Source organism: Nannospalax galili, unplaced genomic scaffold (genome assembly GCF_000622305.1).
Source record: "Nannospalax galili isolate Female #2095 unplaced genomic scaffold, S.galili_v1.0 scaffold2618, whole genome shotgun sequence".
Classification (NCBI taxonomy): domain Eukaryota; kingdom Metazoa; phylum Chordata; class Mammalia; order Rodentia; family Spalacidae; genus Nannospalax; species Nannospalax galili.
The window spans coordinates 551,051-570,642 of record NW_008341419.1 but is presented as its reverse complement, the minus strand read 5'-3'; the positions used below and the strand labels follow the sequence as shown (position 1 = coordinate 570,642).

Here is a 19,592-nt window from a genome sequence, read left to right as displayed (position 1 = left end):
TTTTGAGCTTGCAGCTTGCTAAGTAGGCTAGGCTGGTTGACCAATGAGTCTCAGATCTATCTGTCTCTACCCCTTAGTGCTGGGATTATAAGCACATGCCACTGTGTCTGACTTCTTTTTTCTTTTAATTTTATTTTTATTTAATGTGTATAGGTGTATTGCTTGCATGTAGGTAGGTGCATCCATGTTGTGCAGTGAACTTGGTGGTCAGAAGAAGGCATCGGATCCCCTTGAACTGGAGTTACAGATGGTTTGTAGCCTCCATGTGGGTGCTGGGAATCAAACCAGAGTCCTCTGCAAGTGCGGTCAGCGTGCTTGACCACTGAACCATCTCTCCAGCCTGTTAATAAAGTTTTATTGTGCCATCCTTACACATTCATTCACAGACTATGGCTACCTTTCCACTACAAATCAGAACTGAGTGACTATACCTGGGACCTGAGGGTACACAGACCCTAAAATATTTATGTGGATGATGTAATCTGCGGAGTTATGTCTTCCCAAAATTGATAGACTAAAAGCCCAACCCCTAAAGTGACGGTGAGTAAAGAAGGCTTCATGGAAGGCGATGAGGTCACGAGGGCTGTTCTTGCGCGTGGAGGCTGCCTGTACAGAAAAAGAAACACTACCGAGCCTGTCTGTCCTTCACCATGAGAGGATGACCTTTCAATGAGAAAGGGAGCCCTGTCCTGATACACCAGCCTCTAGAACACCAAATAATCAGTATCTATAGATTATAAGCCACCCTACTTATCAACCCAAATAGACTAAGGCATTATTAGCCCTTTAGAGTAAGGAAGCCAGTTTCTGCTACACATATAAAATTAAGATACCAGGAAACAGAAGAACAAAGGATTCGCTTAGTAAAGAAATCCCAGACCCATAGTGCACACAAAACAGAAGCTATCAGAAAAGCCCAGGGCTTGATTTTGGAGATGAGCAATGTGTGTGACAAAATGCAAGGCCAGAGATTGAGAACAAAGGGCTAGTGCTTCACATATTCAGCAAGAATTTCGTGTTTCATATGAAAATTTTTTTTTCAGTTCTCTGTGGTCAGATACAACAGATAAACAATCTGCCTCAATTCTACTGGTCCGATCATAAAATGTCCAGAAAACTGACAACTTTTCAAGTGTTGGAACGAACTACAAATCTCCTTTCCTTTTGTAGTAAAAAGTCCTTATGAGAAAATGAAGTGGACAGGCCAAAGGGCTGTTTTTTTGTTTTTGTTTTTGTTTTTGTTTTTAATAAATAAAGACTAGGGGCTGGAGAGATGGCTCAGCGGTTAAGAGCACTGGTTACTCTGGCAGAGGACCCGGGTTCAGTTACCAGTTCCCACACAGCAGCTGACAACCATTTGTAACTCCAGTTCCAGGGGATTCAACACCCTCTTCTGATATCTGTGGGCATTGCATGACAGGTGTACTTATATACATGTAGGCAATATACTCCTACACATAAAATAAAAATAATAAAATATTTTAAAATTAATAAAAAATTAATAAAGACTAGGTCTATCATGCCATGTGCATATTTAAATTATGCTGACGCTGACTTGAAGGAGAAATGAGGTCGAGACTTAGTTCTTAATACAGGTAATAACACTCATCTAAAGGTGACTGTAGAGGTTTGAATGAGAACATCCCCTAGAGGCTCTAAGCATTTGCACATTCTGTCCCCAGTTGGTGGCGCTGTTTTGGGAAGTCTTAAAAGGTGTGGCTATGCTGGAGGAAGCATGTCACTGGGGGCAGGATTAGAGAGTTCTTAAGCCTTGCCAGATCTCCAGTCTGCTTCCCGTGCCTGCTTGAAGATGTGAGAGCTCAGCTTCTGCTCCTCCTCCAGCCACCTCTGCCACTATGCCTCCTCACCGTGATGGACTCTTGCCCCTTTGGAACTGTAAGCTAAATAAACTCTTCCTTCTATAAGTTCCCTTGGTCATGGTGTTTTATCACAGCAACAGAAAAGTAATAATACAGTGGTATGGACCACCAAAGGGTAAATATCTTGAATAATACTAGGAATGGGGATAGTTCCCAGAGCTTGCTGTTAAATTCTTTAAAAAATTATGAAGTTTTGAAGGTTAAAAGAAAATTGGGATGAAATAATTATAATGGGCTAAAAATTGCTCCCAAAGCCATGCACACACACAAAAAAGCCATCTAGACAAGCAACTGGTTTTGCAAGTTAAAATAAATTATTTTAGTAAAAATTTTAATAACATAGAACTTCACAGTATATAATTGAAAGTAGATAAGTAAGTTCCATCATGTATATTTCTTTACACTTTTATTTATTTGGATTTTTTGTGTATATGTATGGTGGTGTGCCACAGCACACGTCTGGCAGTCAGAGGACAATATGGGACTTGGTTCACTCCTCTTACCATGTAGATCCCTTACCACGTAGGTCCCAGAGATTGAACTTGGGTCATCAGGCCTGGCAGCAAGCACCATGACCCTCTCCAGTCCTCATGTATATTGTTTTTAAATATGTATTTTCAACACTTTCACGAGGGTTAGTGCTGGGTATTGCTGAATTAGTACACTCCTTTTCATGATTTCATAAATTCAATGTAATGAGCACTGTAGCCTTTATGATAAGTATATTTTAAGAGGACCACATCATGAATAGAGTAGTAGGTATCTGTTTCTAATGTGGAAATTTCAACTCACAAAGCCCATTGAGTCTCCATTTTCCTGAGTACAAATGGCATGTATGGAGTATACTGTTAGCTACACATATACACTTATGACTAACCTTAGGCCAAACCAGGGGAAGCAAACAGGAAGGCGTGGTATGGGTTGGTGTGAGTTACACTCTCCCCTCAAAAAGCAAACATAGGGGACATGCATGAGGAAAACCTACACGAAGGGCTGTAGGCTCAGTGAAAACCATGATCAGAAAAGCTTGAATTTTGAGTTATTCGAACTCTGGGTGTGTCTGTCCTCCTCCAGACCTGCAGCTGAGACAGCTGAGAGAGCAAGAACACAGGCTGTGAAGAAGTCGGCCACGGCTATGCAGAGCACCGCGTGCGACTGTTCTAGAATGTGCAATCAGGTATGTGATGGCCTGCTGCCCTTCCAGAACAGGGCCCCAGACAGAGGAATCGTCACTGTTCTGTTGTATTATGCAGTGACCTCCAGTCCATGTGCCCAGACCCGAGTCATGGAGCTTCTCAGCAAGTGCCCTAACCTCTCTGGACTCCAGTGTCCCTACCCATAAAATGGACATAATGCTGGAGCCTTGGGATGGCCTGAAGTATGAAGAACACACACAGAGCTGAGATCAAAGCTGTAAACACCCGATGGCACTTAATTTTTGCAGGGTATGCATTCGCACACACGTGTGTGTGTGTGTGTGTGTGTGTGTGTGTGTGTGTGTGTTTGAGCATGTGCACGTGCATGTGAACAGACCCTCAGAACAAGGATGCTGGGGGGAGATCTACGGATCTGCGTGGAGATATGGAAGCAAGTTGGTTATTCAAATAAAATAAGTTACATTAGGAAACCCAGAAGTTAATCATCTCAATATGCTAGACCTTGATAAGAGAAACTAAACAAAGAAGGAACCCAGGCAGAGTTGCAGAGGCTGTGTACACCTGTGGTAACAGGACAGAAGAGGCATACACACAGGGAGGCTTTTTTAAGACCTGTTTTTTACTTTTAATTATGCCCGTGTGTGCCTGTGATTTTGTGGGAGTCTATTGTGTGCATATGAGTGCAGACAGGTGGTGCCTGCAGAGGCCACGAGGGGGCACCAGAATCCCCTGGAGCTGAAGCTACAGATGGCTGTGAGCTGCTGGATATGGATGCTGAGAACAGCACCTGGGTCCTCTACACGAGCAGTATACGCTTTGCATTGCTGAGCCATCGCTCCGGCCTCCACAGTGAGGTTCAATCAGGTGGACTGGGGGTTTAAACAAACACTGAAGTAATGCAAAGAAGCATCACGATTGATTAGATCTTTTGGTATTGACATTATGAGAAAAGAAAAATATGCAAATGGGGTCTGCTATAATTAAGGTCCATTGAGTTCTGTGTTGGCGAAAGCCCGAAGGAGGCCTGAGGTTTTCTTCCCTCCACATGGGGATGCTGAGGCTCCAGGAGAAAGGACCTGAGTTACACAGGAAAGCATTCACGTGTGGCTGGGGCTGCGCACTTGAGAGTTCATGATTACACATTTCTACTCCACGAATTCAAACTGCCAACAAATAGCAAATTACATATTGAAGTTAGATTCTCTCCCTGTCAAGGGTAGTCCTAGCTATTAGGAAAAATGGGGAAGTAAATTTGGCAGACGCTTCTAACGTGAACTAATTGGAAGTTCAGTCTTGATTCCCTTTGCGAGGACTGAGCCCACAGCTGTCAGGGATTGAATAGTCACAACACATCCTTCCAATGTCTGTTCTGAGTTCTGCCTGCATCCCCCAAACCTTCTCTTGAAGCAACAGACAGGCATTTTTGTTTATTTAAAATGAGCATTAGTTTGAAGTCAAGAACTGATCTGAGGGCTAGGGAGATGGCTCGGTGGGTAAAGCCTTGCTAAGCAAGCATGAAGACCCAAGTTCAGATTCCCAGAACCCACCAAAGGGCAGGTATGGCCACGCACATCTATAATCCGGTGCTCCTACATCAAGTTGGGAGGCAGAGACCAAAGGAGGATTCTCAGTATCCCGGTCAGCCAGCCTGGGGTACACAGTGCTGAACAGCAAGGGAACCCGGGCTCCGATAAGGTAGAAAGTGAGGACCTGCACCTGTGGTTGTCCTCTGAGCACTAAATGTGTGGCATGACATGCACACACCTGTATCTCACACAAATGGGCATACACACATACACATATTCACATCATACACACACAAAGGTTTTTAAAAATGATATGAGTTTAATAGATAAACTATTAATTTCATTTAAAAAAATTTTGCAAAATAAACCAAAAATAAATGATGTGGTTTTTCCTTCTTTTGGTTAAAAGGGCTGAGTCATAAAAGTAAAACAGAAGTTACTGTGTAGGACTTCCTTATCTCACAAAGGAAAAGTGGATATATCTGGGCCAGGCGTGATGGCACACGTCTTTAATCCCAGTACTCGGGAGGTAGAGGCAGGCAGATCTCTGTGAGTTCAAAGCCAGCCTGGTCCACATAGTGAGTTCCAGGACAGCTGGGGCTACAGGGAGACCCTGTCTCAAAAAGACCAAAAAAATGAAAGTGTATATATTCATCCTAATATTAAAAACAGCAATCCCAAGAGGTGTGGTTTCAAGCTTAATGGAAAAAAAGCACATAATTGCATATACTTTGAATTTTTCCATAATGGTTTTGAGGTTAAAGAAGAAAATAAACTCATTAATTCTTGAGTTCATGTAATGCTGAGGAAGGGAAAGGTTTACAAAGGTTAAGTTTAAAAATAGAACACAGATTGGTAAAACCAGGAAAGGGAGAGAAAAAATAAAAATGGAAGTTAGTATATAATATTCTCATTCATATATAAAGTAACAGAACCCCATACCAAAAGAAACAAGCCAAGAAGATGGATTAGGGTTTGATGTTGGAAGATGAATGTGAGTCCCTGTACCATGCACAATGTAACTACAATGCACCGTGAAGTCTGAATTAGGTTTCTGATGGCTGGCTGTCATCAGTCTGGGGGTCCAGGATTTACAAACAAACAGAACGATGGACCCTAAAAGACAGTTGAGAAAAGAGAATGCAGCATGTCATGGTGCACACTCCTTTGCCCCCCACACTAGGGAAGCAGAGGCAGGAGGGTCTCTGTGAGACCAAGACCAGCCTGACCTACATAGCAAGTTCCAAGCCAGCTGGGGTTATAGGGAGACCCTGACTCAAAAAACAAAATCGAAGGAGTAAAAAGCTAACGAAATGCTGAGTAGACGTAAAATAAACACTACAAGATAATCTGATGCTTTTCTGACCCCATGGTTTTTGAGATTTACTTTTTTCATTCATCTATCTGTTGATCACCAAGTGGATTCAGCAGGTCAGTCACCATGTCAGCTCCGGAGGAAAGAATGAGGAACAGAAATGACGTCACCCCAGGGCTCACAGGACTGACAGCACACAGGTTCGACCCCAGCTCTTCCCCCCTTCGATGGGCAAGCTGTGTGGTTTCACTTCCTTCATCTTCAAGTGGGAAACATGGCAGATCACATCTCGTGTTAGAATGACACAGAAAAGAGGGGCTGGAGAGATGGCTCAGCAGTTAAGAGCACTGGCTGCTCTTGCAGAGAACCCTGGTCTGGTTCCCAGCACACACATGGCAGCCAACAACCATCTGTAACTCCAGTTCGAGGAGATCTGACTCCCTCTTCTGACCACCATGGGCAGTGTATGACAAGCATGCAATTATACATATGCAGGCAATCTACTACACATAAAATAAAATAATAAATAAAATATTTTAAAGGAACATGTCCAAGTTGAGTTTCCCTTACCTGGAACATCAGGACCAGGGGTGTTTTAGTTTTGGGTAGTATTTTGTGGGGGAACAGTTACTGACATATACAAAGTGAGTCATTTTAGGGAGAGCCTCAATCTAAACACAAAATCTAGTTATGCTTTATATACATATTACATGCATAGTCTAAAGATAATTTTATTTATTATTATTTGTTATATATTGTGTATGAGTAGAGGACAGTTTTCAGGAGTTGGTTCTATCCTTCCACCATGTGGATCCCAGGGATCAATTTCTGATAGAAGGTATGACTTGGAGGAGAAGCCAAAAGCTTCATTAAAGGAAGCCACGGAAACATAAATGTCTGAAAGTGGCCAACTGGTCGTAAATTAGTGGCCTGGCTTTGCTCAAGCCTCATCAATTGGTCAAATCCCCAGACTGAGAGAAACTGTTTATGGAGCCAACCTGTCTCCCTTAGTGCTATAGATAACTCGCCCGCTCTGCCTGAGGAAATAATCTTAGGACGAAGGCCCTCAATCACCAAAGGACACCAGACCCAGGCACTGAGTTAACTTCTGGGAGCTGCAGCTGTGCCTGCTAGCTTTCCTATACAAACCTCAAGGTCTCGTCCCTGGGTTGTGGATGCCTGTTTCTAAGGATGCTTTCTGTGCTTTGCTGTGTACTTTGCATAAAGAGGTGCAGGTCTGGCTCTGATTCATTTCTAAACTTTAAACTCCTTCCTTTTTCTGTCCTCCTAAATCTAAGTTTCAGGTAATCCAGGCTTGGTGGCCAGCAACTTTACCTGCTGAGCCATCTTGCTGGCCTAAAGGTATTTCTTTTTTTTGGGGGGGGGGGTCTTTTTGAGACAGGGTCTCCCTGTAGCCCCAGCTGTCCTGGAACTCACTATGTAGACCAGGCTGGCCTTGAACTCACAGAGATCCGCCTGCCTTTGCCTCCCAAGTGCTGGGACTACAGGCATGCGCCATCACTCCCAGCTCTAAAGATAGTTTTATGCAATGCTCTAAATAACTTTGCACATAAACTAAAGACTGTATGTACGAGCTGAAAGGTTGCAAGGCCTTCCTCAACCAGACTCTGAATAAATTGAAAAACAGAAAGCTGCATTCATCCTGCGGCCTAGTACAGGAAATCAGCATTCCAATTTCCCACTGTGGTGTCCCATTGGTGACAAAAAAAAAAAGAAAAAAAAATAGGGTGCAGGGGCCCATCTTCCCCCAGCTTCTCACAGCTTCACACTACTCTGCAAAGCCCAGGAGGCAGGGTAAATATAGCCCACAAAGATCGCCTTTGTCAAATCAGGCTCTTCTCCAAGGTCCAGCACAGCCCTGGCCCAGTGGTTCCTGCCACACCAGTCAACAGATCTGGAAGGATCCAGACTGTGGTATTCACAGCTGGGGGGCGGGGGGGGCAACCTCTCATCTCTCCTTAAGTAGAGCAGGGTTAGTGTGTTTGGAGGCCAGGCCTCAGAACTGTCCTGTATAAGGCGTAGGAGACAAACTGACATTCGCAGGACAAGGCAGGCTCCCTAGCCCTGTTATCCAAGAACCTTAAAGTAGGCTGCGGGCAGGAGGTGCCCCTGTGCTGCTCAGCCCACTGTCACCTGCAGGGCAGGGAAGGGAAGGGTAGGGAACAGAGCACAAGCACATTGGAAGAGCCGGGTCAGTCGTCAGTCCTGGTAGAACCCAGGGAGCACCGCCCCGATGAGATCAACCAGAAAACTGCGTCTAGTGCAGAATTCCAGCCGGGTTTTCCTGCCAAGCTCAGAGCATTGGAAATACTCTTCCAGGGTAACCATGGAAAATGATTATGAAATCACTTGGCTACTTGTCACAAAGCCCGGAACCTTTTTTTTTTTTTTTTTAACCACCTCAACTTTGAAATAGCTGAAGACCTCTTTCATTGTAAGAACCATTTTCTAGAAATGTAATTTGCTATCCATCTTCTCCACCTTCTTTGACAAGAGCATTTTGAAAGGGAAAAAGACCTCAGGAGAACCTAGTAACTTTTCTTTGTTTCTTTTTTTTTCCCCATTAAAAAGGGTTCGATTTCATTTGGACTTTGCTTTAAGGGATGTTTCCCCTCACATTTCACATTGCTGCTAAAATACAAGGGCGTACAGGAAGCCTTCCAAGTGAAAGTTGCCCATTCTCTGCCTTTTCCTTTCTAGTTACAACTTAATGTTTTTTGGAGAAAGGAAGTAGAAACACAGCAACACACACCCCCGCCCCTTTCCCAAATGGCTCAGAAGTATTTCATTTCTGACAAGGGCAGAGTTTCACTTTAAAGTTTGACAAGGACTAACTACTAAATTAGGAATTTTCCACTATTTCAAACATTTGGAGTAAATATATTTACAACATGCAGCCCATTCTTTCCTGCCTTCATAATTGATTCATCATCATAAAACATCATTTACACACCTCGATCACACATAATTATTCATGAAAAAACACTATAGGTCCTGAGCCAAGCAAGTCTCCAATGTCACCATGATCTGATTTACTTTTTCCTTCTGAGAATGGAGAGCATAACTCCTTGGACATCTCATGGTGGACTTTCTAGGGAACACAAAGCTTTGAATGAGACACTCACGTTGGGCTGCGGAGATGCTCAGTGGGTAAAGTACTCGCTGTGCAAGCAGGAGGACCTGTTTGGATCCCCAGGGTTCATGTAGGAGCCAGAGGCAGTAGTGACCTTCTCTAATCCCAATGTTCCTCTGGGGAGATGTGAGGGACAGACAAGAAAGTCCTCAGAAGTCTGAAAGCCAGTTAACCTGGTGTGCACAGTGGTGATGACTCTGTATCAAGGACAAGGTTGGGGCTGGAGAGATGGCAGTTAAGAGCACTGGCTGCTCTTGCAGCAGACCCAGGTTTGGTTCTCAGCACCCACATGATGGCTAAGAACCATCTATAACTCCAGTTCCAAGGGCTCCAACACTCTCTTCTGATCTCTTCAGGCATTGCGCACATGAATGCACTTATATACATGCAGGCAATATATTCATACACATAAAATATAAATAATAAATACATAAATTTAAAAGACAAGGTGGAAGACACAGGCTGATACCCAAGGTATCGGTCTCTGACCTCTACACATACATCATATGCCCACACTCACCCACACACACATGCATACACATACACAAACAAAAGATTAAGAAAAGCTAACATCACCACCTCCAAGCCAACCCCCTGGAGGAATTGTTACTTTCTCTGTTATCATAAAGTTAGAATTGTTGCTGTCACTCAAATGTCTTAGCTATGATTTCTCCATCAGTAATAGTAAATCTAGAAAATGACCCAAGGACCTTCCCTCTGACTCAGCAGGTCACATCTAATTAGGTATCAAGGAGGAAGGCCCAGGAACTAGGATGGATTATTGCTCTAGTCACAAAAGTTTTGTCTTTAAAAAAATGATGAACGGCCGGGTGTGGTGGCACACGCCTTTAATCCCAGCACTTGGGAGGCAGAGGCAGGTGGATCTTTGTGAGTTTGAGGCCAGCCTGGTCTACATAGTGAGTTCCAGGACAGCTGGGGCTACAAGGAGACCCTGTCTCAAAAAGACAAAAAAAAAAAAAGATGAACTTCAAAACTGCAAGAAATAATTGTGACAGCTTTGGGAACTTTAAGCCATTCTGTAACCAGGTGCTGAACACTGTGTTAAACAGCTCTGGCAGTGGAACGAAGTAAGGACTGCTTCCCTGGCTCTTACTAAGAGAGGAGATGAAGGGGCTGGAGAGATGACTCAGTGGTTAAAAGTATGGGCTGCTCTTCCAGAGGACCCAGGCTCAGTTCCCAGCACCCACATGGCGGCTAACGACCTCCCACAACACCAGTTTCAGGAGAACTGACACCCTCTTCTGGCTCCATGGGCAGTGCACATACATGGTACACCTACATACATGTAGGTGAAACATTCATACACATAAAATAATAAATAAATCAAAAAAAAATTTAAAAGGAACAGGATGGCAGGTTTCTCAATAAAGAACACTTCGATCATTGCAAAACCGTGCAGGGAACAGATTGCTCTAAAAATGGCACTGAGGGCTGGAGAGGCGGCTCAACTGAATTTGATTCCCAGTGCCCTGTGGCGGCTCACAGTCACCTGTAACTCCAGTTCCTAGAGATCCAAAGCCCTCTTCTGGCCTTCGTGGGCTCCTACACTCAACTGGTACATAAAACCTCACACAGGTACATACACATACACATAAAAATACTAAATACATAGATCTTTAGCAAGTGACAGGAAATGTCCATCCCGCCCCCTGAATAGCTGCTTGCCTTTCTTCAGCCACCTAATATCCCCAAATGGTAACCCGAGAGCTGAGGCACCTAAAGAGAAGAAGGCCTTTCCGAACATGTCAACCCCCTGCACTTGATCACACCAACCTTCCGCCATTTCTTTGAGTTACGGCCCTTGAGGCACAGCTAGACATTGCTGAGGTTCAAATGTGTAATGTCCCCACAGATTCATGCATTGAAACTCTTGGATCCCAGCTGCTTCTGCCATTGGAATCTAAAACCACCAAACTTCTAGAAGGAGAGAGGACAGTGGTTACCAGAGACTTGGGGGAAAGGAGGATGAGGAGACGTTGGCCAAAAGGTACAGAGTTTCAGTTATTAAGGAATAAGGTTTTTGAGATCGACTATACAGCCTGGTGAAACCATAGTCAACAACAGTTTTATATATTTTGAAACCTCCAAGAGTAAACTGCAAGTGTTCTTGCTATACAAAACGCACATAAAACAAGTATTTCAGGTGATGGAAATGTGAATCAGTTTGGCTGACTCATGACAAATACACATATTCTCATGGTGTACCTCATAAATTCGTGCGTTTATCATCGCTCAGCCTGCAACACAGTGTAACAAGTTCTTGGAAACCTGACTGTGTGGCTCCCTACAGTCTTCGCTGCCACTTCCTCTCTAAACAATTTCTTTGCTTCCATCATTTTTTTGCCTTATTTCCTAACTTGGGCTTTCTGATAATTTCTCAAAGTGGTACTTACAAATAGAAATAGAATTAAGGCATTTGAAAGCATCCCAAGAGGGATCCCAGGGAAAAGGGAGGTCAAAAGACACATCAGGAAACTCTGCTTAGAAATTTTACTTTGCTTGAAAAGAAAGAAGAAAGCTGATCCCAAACCCAAAGAATATCCCATCAACACAATTGTATGCACTTTAATTCGCATGAATAATCTCACACTCGGTAGGAATCTGGAGCGCATCATGGACACTGTGCCAGAGGGAGGTAGTTGGCATCAGGGTGTGAATGAAATTCCCAGGAAAACTGGATCTTGAAACTGAACATTCTACAAAGGCCGATCAGCTAGCACATAAAAACCCTTTGGAATGTATTAACTTAGCAGACCACCAGCTTCCACCGATCAAGAGGCTGAGTGTCATCCGAAGCTTATAGCTGAGATTTTTCTTCTGCTGTGCCTGCCTACTGCATTTTTCCACCAATGTATTTGAAAAGCATCTTGATTGATAACTTTTCTTTGTTCTGTTACTATAAAAACTTCATGAAACTATTATCATGTTGGAACATGGAATCTGGGGTAACCTGAATCTGTGTTCCCGGGCCATGGTCACTCATATTGGTTCTGGAATAGACTATCCTCTTTGAGGTGAGAGATACGCTTTAGCGTCAACAATGGAGTTTGCTAGATAAAAGGAGGTGGCCAGCATCATGGACACTGTGCTAGAGGGAGGGACGGTGCTAGACATCATCCTTAATTTTCTCTGAGACTCATTTATGCAGCTCCCTCATCCCTAGGCGGCAATGGCACCTGCCCCATGGGACCATATGTGGGTTAAAGTATTGATATCAATATGCAAAGCACATAGAACAATACCTGGTGTATTGGTGCTCATCAAATGAGATGTGCTCCTCTGTAATTTCACTAGCTTCTTACACAGTTGCTTTGTGGTCGGAATTACATATCTTAAGAGGCATTTGGCAAGTCACCATAGTGCCTTGGTTTACACAAAAAAGAACCATGATGTGAACAGCACACTAGTCCCATGACACCACAACTCATATTCTTCCATCCTGCTCTTCCTACTGTCCATGTGCACCTTTCCTCCTGGGCTGCAGGACCAGAGAGGACCTGGTCTTTCTTTTAGAAAGGTTTTCTTTGGGGTTGGGCATGTTGACACACGTGTGCAGTCATGAAGCCAAGGAAGGAAGGTTGTAAATTATGCACCAACCTGGGCTGCGTAGAAAGACACTGCCTCAAGACACCAAAGGTATTCTTTGTGGAGTAATGTTCTCTCTGGTCTGTGACATGACATACAGGTGAGCTCAGAACAGCCTGGGAACCTATCACCTGGCCAGCAAGTATTAAATGGGATTAAGAGTTTGAGAATTCTGCTTTCCAGCTTCAAAAGCTGAAGATGGCAACGAAGAATGGAGTCCAGGAATACCAAAGATACCAGTTGGCCCCAAATTCCTCACCCCATCAAAATTTTCATGGGTAGGGGGACATCACTCTGCTTCTCTGAGACTGGTTGACTGGGGTCCAGACATTCAGGGAAAATTTGGAAATGTTTTAGGAAAAACATTTTCTGTAACTGAGATAACCAAACCTGCTTGTGCTAAGCCCCTGGCCTGACTGCCAGGGTAACATACATCTTTCCAGAGGACTGGGGTGTGAGATCACAGCCCCTCTAGTTGCCTCTCTCTTTCTCCAAAATAAGGCCACAGCTCTTATAATCTCCCTCAAGGTACAGCTACAGAAAGCTAAGGGGCCACATGCTATGATTTTATAGCTCTTAGAGAGCTGAATTCCCTCCCTCCAGCCTTGCATCTCTGGAGAGCCCTGCTCCCTGCTGCTTGGCCCAAGGCATCCCTGAGTTATGGTCCTAGACCATATCAGAGCCTCCTAGCAAGTAGTCTAAGTCAGGTGATGGGAAAACTTTCCCCTCCCCCTCCCAAGAAACATGTAAGAGCAGGAAATTCTGTTTCCTTCCAGGCCCCCACATGCATGATGCTGTAACTCGGTTAGCAAAGCTCTCATCTGAAGTCTAATTCCTCCAGCACCTTTGTCCAGCCTACAATCCATGAAGGTCTTTAATTGTGTGTTTCATTTATTTACTTACTTATTTTTATTTTATCTGTATGAGTGTTTTGCCTGTGTGTAACTGCACGCCTAAGCACAATGTCCATGGAGACCATAAGAGGGTGTTTGATCCTCTGGAACTGGAGTTATTGATGGCTGTTAGCTGCCATGTGAGTGCTGAGTACTGAACCCAGGTCCTCTGGAAGAGCAACCAGTGCTCCTAGCCATTGAGGCATCTCTGCAGCCCCTCCAACTGACAACCTCCTAGTATCTTTTAAATTTTACCTTAACAGCAGACGCCAGCCAGCCCTTTCCCTTCAGATACCAGCTGATTCTGGCTCAGGCACCTGCACCCTGAGCTCCAAAGTCCTGCAAGGCAAAGCCTGCACCAGCTCACCATTCACTTTCTGCTCACACACCTCCTTTCATTCCACAGACAAAAGCTGATTTTCTCACTAGGAGCCACAGAAATGGAAGCAGCCAGGATCCACACATGGTAGAAAATAATCAAAGTAAATTCAGGTAAACTGAAAACCCCACAGGATAATGTGGATGCTGAAGAGACATTACTACTTGGTGACTGATGATCTTAGAGAGAGATCTGTGTACTGACCATGTAAAGCTCTTGGTATTTATTTTAACACATCACTATCTCCTGAGGCTTCATTTTGACTGGCAGGAGGTCAAGTGCAGTGGAGAGAAAGGGAATGGAAAAGGAAGGTGAAATCAAGGTTGTGGTCACTAGCTCTCAGCCCTGCAGGACCCTCCCTCCCCTGGGTCTAATCAACTTTGTCCCGTTTGTCTATTCAGCATCATTTTGGAAACCCAAACACCCAGGTCTGGAGAGCCCAGTGAGTGGTCTACTCCCTCTTCCCTCTACTTTTAACTCCTTGCTTGGCTAAATCAACAGCCTAGTGCATCCTGCATACCTGGCTACCACACGTGGCCACCTCTGAGAACCGTCCAACACACACAAACACAACAGAGAGGCCACACATACACACACACACACCAAGTCGCCCACCTTCCATGATGGTCCCACTGCATGGATGGTTGCCGGGATTATGAATTCTCTTTTAAATACATGCAGTGCTGTATCGTTTGGGAAACCAACACCTCAGGTCTATTCAAGTACACTTGCTATATCTGCATTCTTTTGACCACCAGGGGAGTAGTCCAAGCCCATTTCTCTGGTGTATGTATTGACTATAGTAGGAGTCATCAATTTGAAAAAGAATTACAACTTTGGCTCTTTAGTGACTTTCAGGACTTCATAACTAGACTTGTTTTATGAATGTAAATGGACAACATATTGTTAGACTGCTGTTGTGTACAAAAGTTTCCCCAAAAGAACTGCTCTTTCCACTGAATCTTCTGTAAGGCTGATTAACTGATTAGAGCCTGGATGACTGTGGGGAGTCTGGAGCTAAATTACAATTTATCTTGGGCTTACTTTAGTCCCCTAAATAGCCATTTGCTGCCCCACTCTCTATCTGAACTTACATTCTGTAACTAACATACAAAACATTTTAGAATGTAATAGCTTAACAAAACTCTACTTTCCACCAACTAAAAGGCTAACAGTGCCATCAGTTACCATCTGAGGCTAATAGCTGAGATCCCCCGCTTTGTTTTAATTCATCCACCTAATATATTCCATTAAAGTATTTGAAAACTGCTTTGATTAATGACTGTCTTTGTTCAGTAACAAAAAAATTCATCAAACATTTATAACATTGGAACATGGTATTTGGGGTAAGCTAACTCTGTGCTCCTGAGCCATGGTCACCCATATTTGGCTCTGGAATAAACTCTCTTGTCCCCTTTGAGGTAAGAGCTGTGTTCCTCCATTGACACCATTGAGAAAGAACTAAGAACAGTGGCCTGATCAATAAGCAAAAATATTTAACCAATTAAAAAGAAGACCCATGACACTGAACATGCAAGTTTGTTCTCTGTCTCTGAGGACAAGAAAGATAATGAAACAGGAATAACATATCATACCAAGGAGAAAATGAGAAAAACATACCAGAGGATGCTTCTAATCTTTCCAATCTGCTGATCAGCCAGTCAAGGGAGCCAGAAAATTGAGCACAGTTTTTACGATTTCCTCTAATTAGAGCCGCTGCAAAACAAGAATTCATATTCATGTCATTTTCAAGTTCAAAGATCAAGGTGGAATCATAGGAGGCCTAAAAGATTGGCTCTGAGTCACCAAAGGATCTTCTGGCATCATCTAAACCCCATGCAGACGCATATACATATACAAAACTGAAATTTTAAAAAATAATGCCTTGATATCTATTAACAGGAATTGAAAAGGTCTCTCATTGGAAGGAGAACCATTCCAGAAGGAAACACTGCTCGCTGGGAGGGAATAGAAGAGCGGTGGGGAAAGCCAGTGCACTCGGTGCTTCCTCACGTGGGCGCTAATGCTCATTGCTTTTAATCAGCCATTGCACTGAGCTATTTGATCCCTCCAGAGCCCAGTTTTCACACCTACATTCCGAGGAAGGTAAAAAACACACCAAAGTTCCTGAACATGTACTGCAACACATGAAGACACACAATTCGTGCCTATAACTCCAGCAGGTAGATGGAGAGATGCAGCTAAACGTGTGGGAAAGGGAGGATGGGCCGATACTGAGTAAGGCTGTAAACCATCCTCTCCCGTTTGAGACTGACAAAGCGTACAGAAGGCTGAAATAGCTGCAAATAAAGAAACCTATCTTGGGCTAGCTTTGAGTTTTGTTCAATTCTTTAACCAAAGATCCTTCCTCACATCGAATTCCTACATGGGATTTAATTCTTTCAATCCATTTTATATACTCAATTATAATTTTCATTTTTTTCCCATTAAAACTCGACAGATTTAGTTTTGTCAAAACAAGCCCAGTATTTTTTTAATAGAAGTTCTTCTCTTATATCTGTAAGATTGCCTAGAAACTGTAACTGCTTGCAAGTGTGGGTAAGATTTTTGAACAGCATGATATTGACAAGCAGAAAGATGTTCCCAGAGGGGAAAATCATTATTTACAATCTGGTCACACTAGGGAGTACATTAAAGACGTGAAGTCAGAGGCTCTACCTGGTGCTTCCTGAGTAACTGCAGGGGATGAAGGCCCTGGGGTTAGACTTGCAGCTACACTTAAAGATGCCCTTCACATTTCCTCTTTACAAAGTAGCTACAGAAAGTTTCTGTCTGCCCAGAGAATAGAGCATGACAGAAGAAGACGGGAAGAATGCTCTTTCTTCAGCTGCATGAAGAAGCCTGTAAGCACAGAGGGTGTGTGGATAATAAAGACCACTGTCTGGTTCTGGTACTAGGGATGTCCTCAGAGGCCGCAGGTGAAAGGACACTCAGAAACAAGACTTCTGGGGCAGTGATTAAAGATGAGGCACTGCGGATTGATGAGGGGTCTGTGTAATAGATGGTACCACAAAGTTTAATCTATAAGAACATTTGTCCCCAGGCCAGCGAGATGGCTTAGTAAGTAAAGGTGCTTGCTGCCAAGCCTGACAACCTGAGTTCAATTCCCTGGACCACATGATGAAAGGAAAGAAAGGACTCTTGCAAGGTGTCCTCTGACTTCCAAGTATGCAAGGTGCCCTGGGTGCAAGCACAGACGCACGGACAAATAAATGAATGAATGGATTTTTATTCTTATTTTATGTGTATGAGTGTGTTGCCTGCATGTGGTACACCTGTGTCATACAGTGACTGCAGAGGTCAGAAGAGGGCATCAGATCCCATGGAACTGGAGTTCCAGATGGTTGTTAGCTGCATGTGGATGTTGGGAATCAAATCCAGGTCCTCTGCAAGAGCAGCCAGTGCTACTAACCGCTGAGCCATTTCTCCAGCCCCATAAATAAAAAACGTTTTAAAGTATTTGTTCCCAAGAGAGGGCAATAGCAATTGAAACAAAGTATAGGTGCAGTATCCAATTATTTATAGAGTTACATTCATTGAAATTTAATACATGCTTTTAATTTTACTTTTGCTTTTCAAAGAGGGATAGTACAAAGATTTAATGTTAGATATAAAGTGATTCTTGAATAAATGAGTAAAGCAAGAATGACTTATTTCACTGTTATGGGACAGAAGAAAATCATGCAGCAAGCCACAAAGAAAAGCACATTACATTTATTTACTGCAAATAGGGATGTTAGAGCTTGTGCTGACACCTCACAATGAAGCTGGAAATTAAAGAGGAAAGCAGAATTAAAAGACATGCACTTAACAGCTTCAGCTCTGTCCTAAGCAAATTACAGATGATGAGGGGATCAAAAGTAATACATATAAATACATAAGTATCAAAGATGAGGCATAACACCAGCTCCCAGAGACAAACCAACTAACAAAAGCTCCACGGCCAAGCAAGGGAAGCCTCCCTTCAAGTTGTTTGCCATGGTAGTCAAAGAGACTTCCAAAACAATAGAGGCTACTGCTGCTGAACTTGGTTGCCTCCTAGAACTTGAAGGTAAGACTCTACTGTTGAAGATACCACACACTTCAAACACAGAAATTGAAGGATTTGAGCTGGAACTGATCTGGAAGCCTCCTCCCTGAGGATTATCTCTCATAGTTTGGAAGGTACTCTGCAATAAAAGTCACAGAAGCATATAGGGGCTGAGAACTCAGGGGATGGCCTCAGAGCACCTGGATCCTGCCTCCATGTGGTGGTGAGCTTCCCCTAATAGCATTGTACCCAACGTCCTAACTGGGATTACATGAGGTCCCTCCCAAGGCCCCTGGGCAGATCTCTGCCCTTTGGTAGGATAAGCCTGAGGTCTCAGAAGACTTCCAGAGAGTGCCTGTTCTGGTCTACCTCTGGCATAGGGGCTGAGAACTCAGGGGACCACCCGAGAGTGCTTAGATCCTGCCTCCACATGGTGGTGACTTCCCCTAATCATGCCGTACCTGGCTGGCCCCCTAATTGGGATTATATGAGGACCCTCTCAAGGCCCCTGGGTAGACCCCTGCCCTTTGGTAGGATAAGGCTGAGATCTTAGCAGACAGTCTGAGAGTGCCTATTCTGACTTCCATCGGTGTGGTGCTGAGATCTCAGCAGACCACAAGAGAGTGCCTGTTCTGGCCTTCCTCTGGGATAGGGGTTGAGAACTCAGGAGAATGCCTCAGAGTACCAAAATTGGACCCACCTTAGGGAACTTCCCAAATTTTTCTCTGAGTTTCCGCTACTAGGGGTCCAAACCTTAGAAGGAAGCCTGAATGTACCTGACTGGAACCTGACCTGGGCTTTTGTGGGTGCTCCTGAGTAGCTGATCTGAAGCCATCAGTTGCCTCCAAAATAAAACCCGAGAGAACCTGAAACCTGGACCAACCACCTTTACATAAACAATAAGAAAAGGACCAAGGCATACCTATAAAACAAACAGAAATAAACTTCAACATAATTTTCATATCAGAATCACAAACAACAAAAGAAATTCATATGCCAAAATCAAAATAAAATAAACTGACCCCAGCAAAGCCCACCAATCCTGTAGAAGAGTTCTACAAGGAGAAATCCCTAGATATAACCCAGGACACTGAATTTAAAAGAACAATCATAAACATGATCAAGGAATTCAGTGAATTTAAAGAACACATGAAGAAACAAATCAAAGAGCTAAAAGAACATAGGGATAAACTTCTGAATGAATTCACCACAAAAGAGAAACATTGAAGAAAACTCAGGCAGAAATGAAGAAAGAAGTGGAAAACTCAATAAGTCAACATGAAACATCAGGGGAAAGCCTCACCACTAGAAAGAATGAAATGGAAAACAGAATATCAGCACTGGAGGATAAAGTTGAAGAATTGGACCACTCAAGCAAAGATTATGAAAAAATTTTTAAAACACAGGAATGGAATATGCAAAGATGTGGGACACCATGAAAAGACCAAATTTATGTATCATAGGCATAGAGGAAGGAGAAGAATTTCAGATTACTGGTATAGACCATTAAATAGGTCTAAAACAGATCTTAAACAGGATTGTAGAAAAGAATTTCCAGAAATTAAGGAAAGATACACCCATACAAATACAGGAAGCACATAGAACACCAAATAGACAGGATCAGAAAAGAA

General features: G+C 43.4%; 1 protein-coding gene across 1 annotated transcript in view; it reads right to left on the bottom strand.

Moving 5' to 3' along the window:
* LOC103737145 (ryanodine receptor 2) overlaps window positions 1-19,592 on the bottom strand; it is a 216,733-nt gene that overhangs the window by 17,544 nt on the left and 179,597 nt on the right. The window contains exon 16 of the mRNA XM_008836859.1: window positions 15,531-15,626. Coding sequence (XP_008835081.1) covers window positions 15,531-15,626 — 96 coding nt within the window. The remainder of the gene's footprint in view (window positions 1-15,530; window positions 15,627-19,592) is intronic.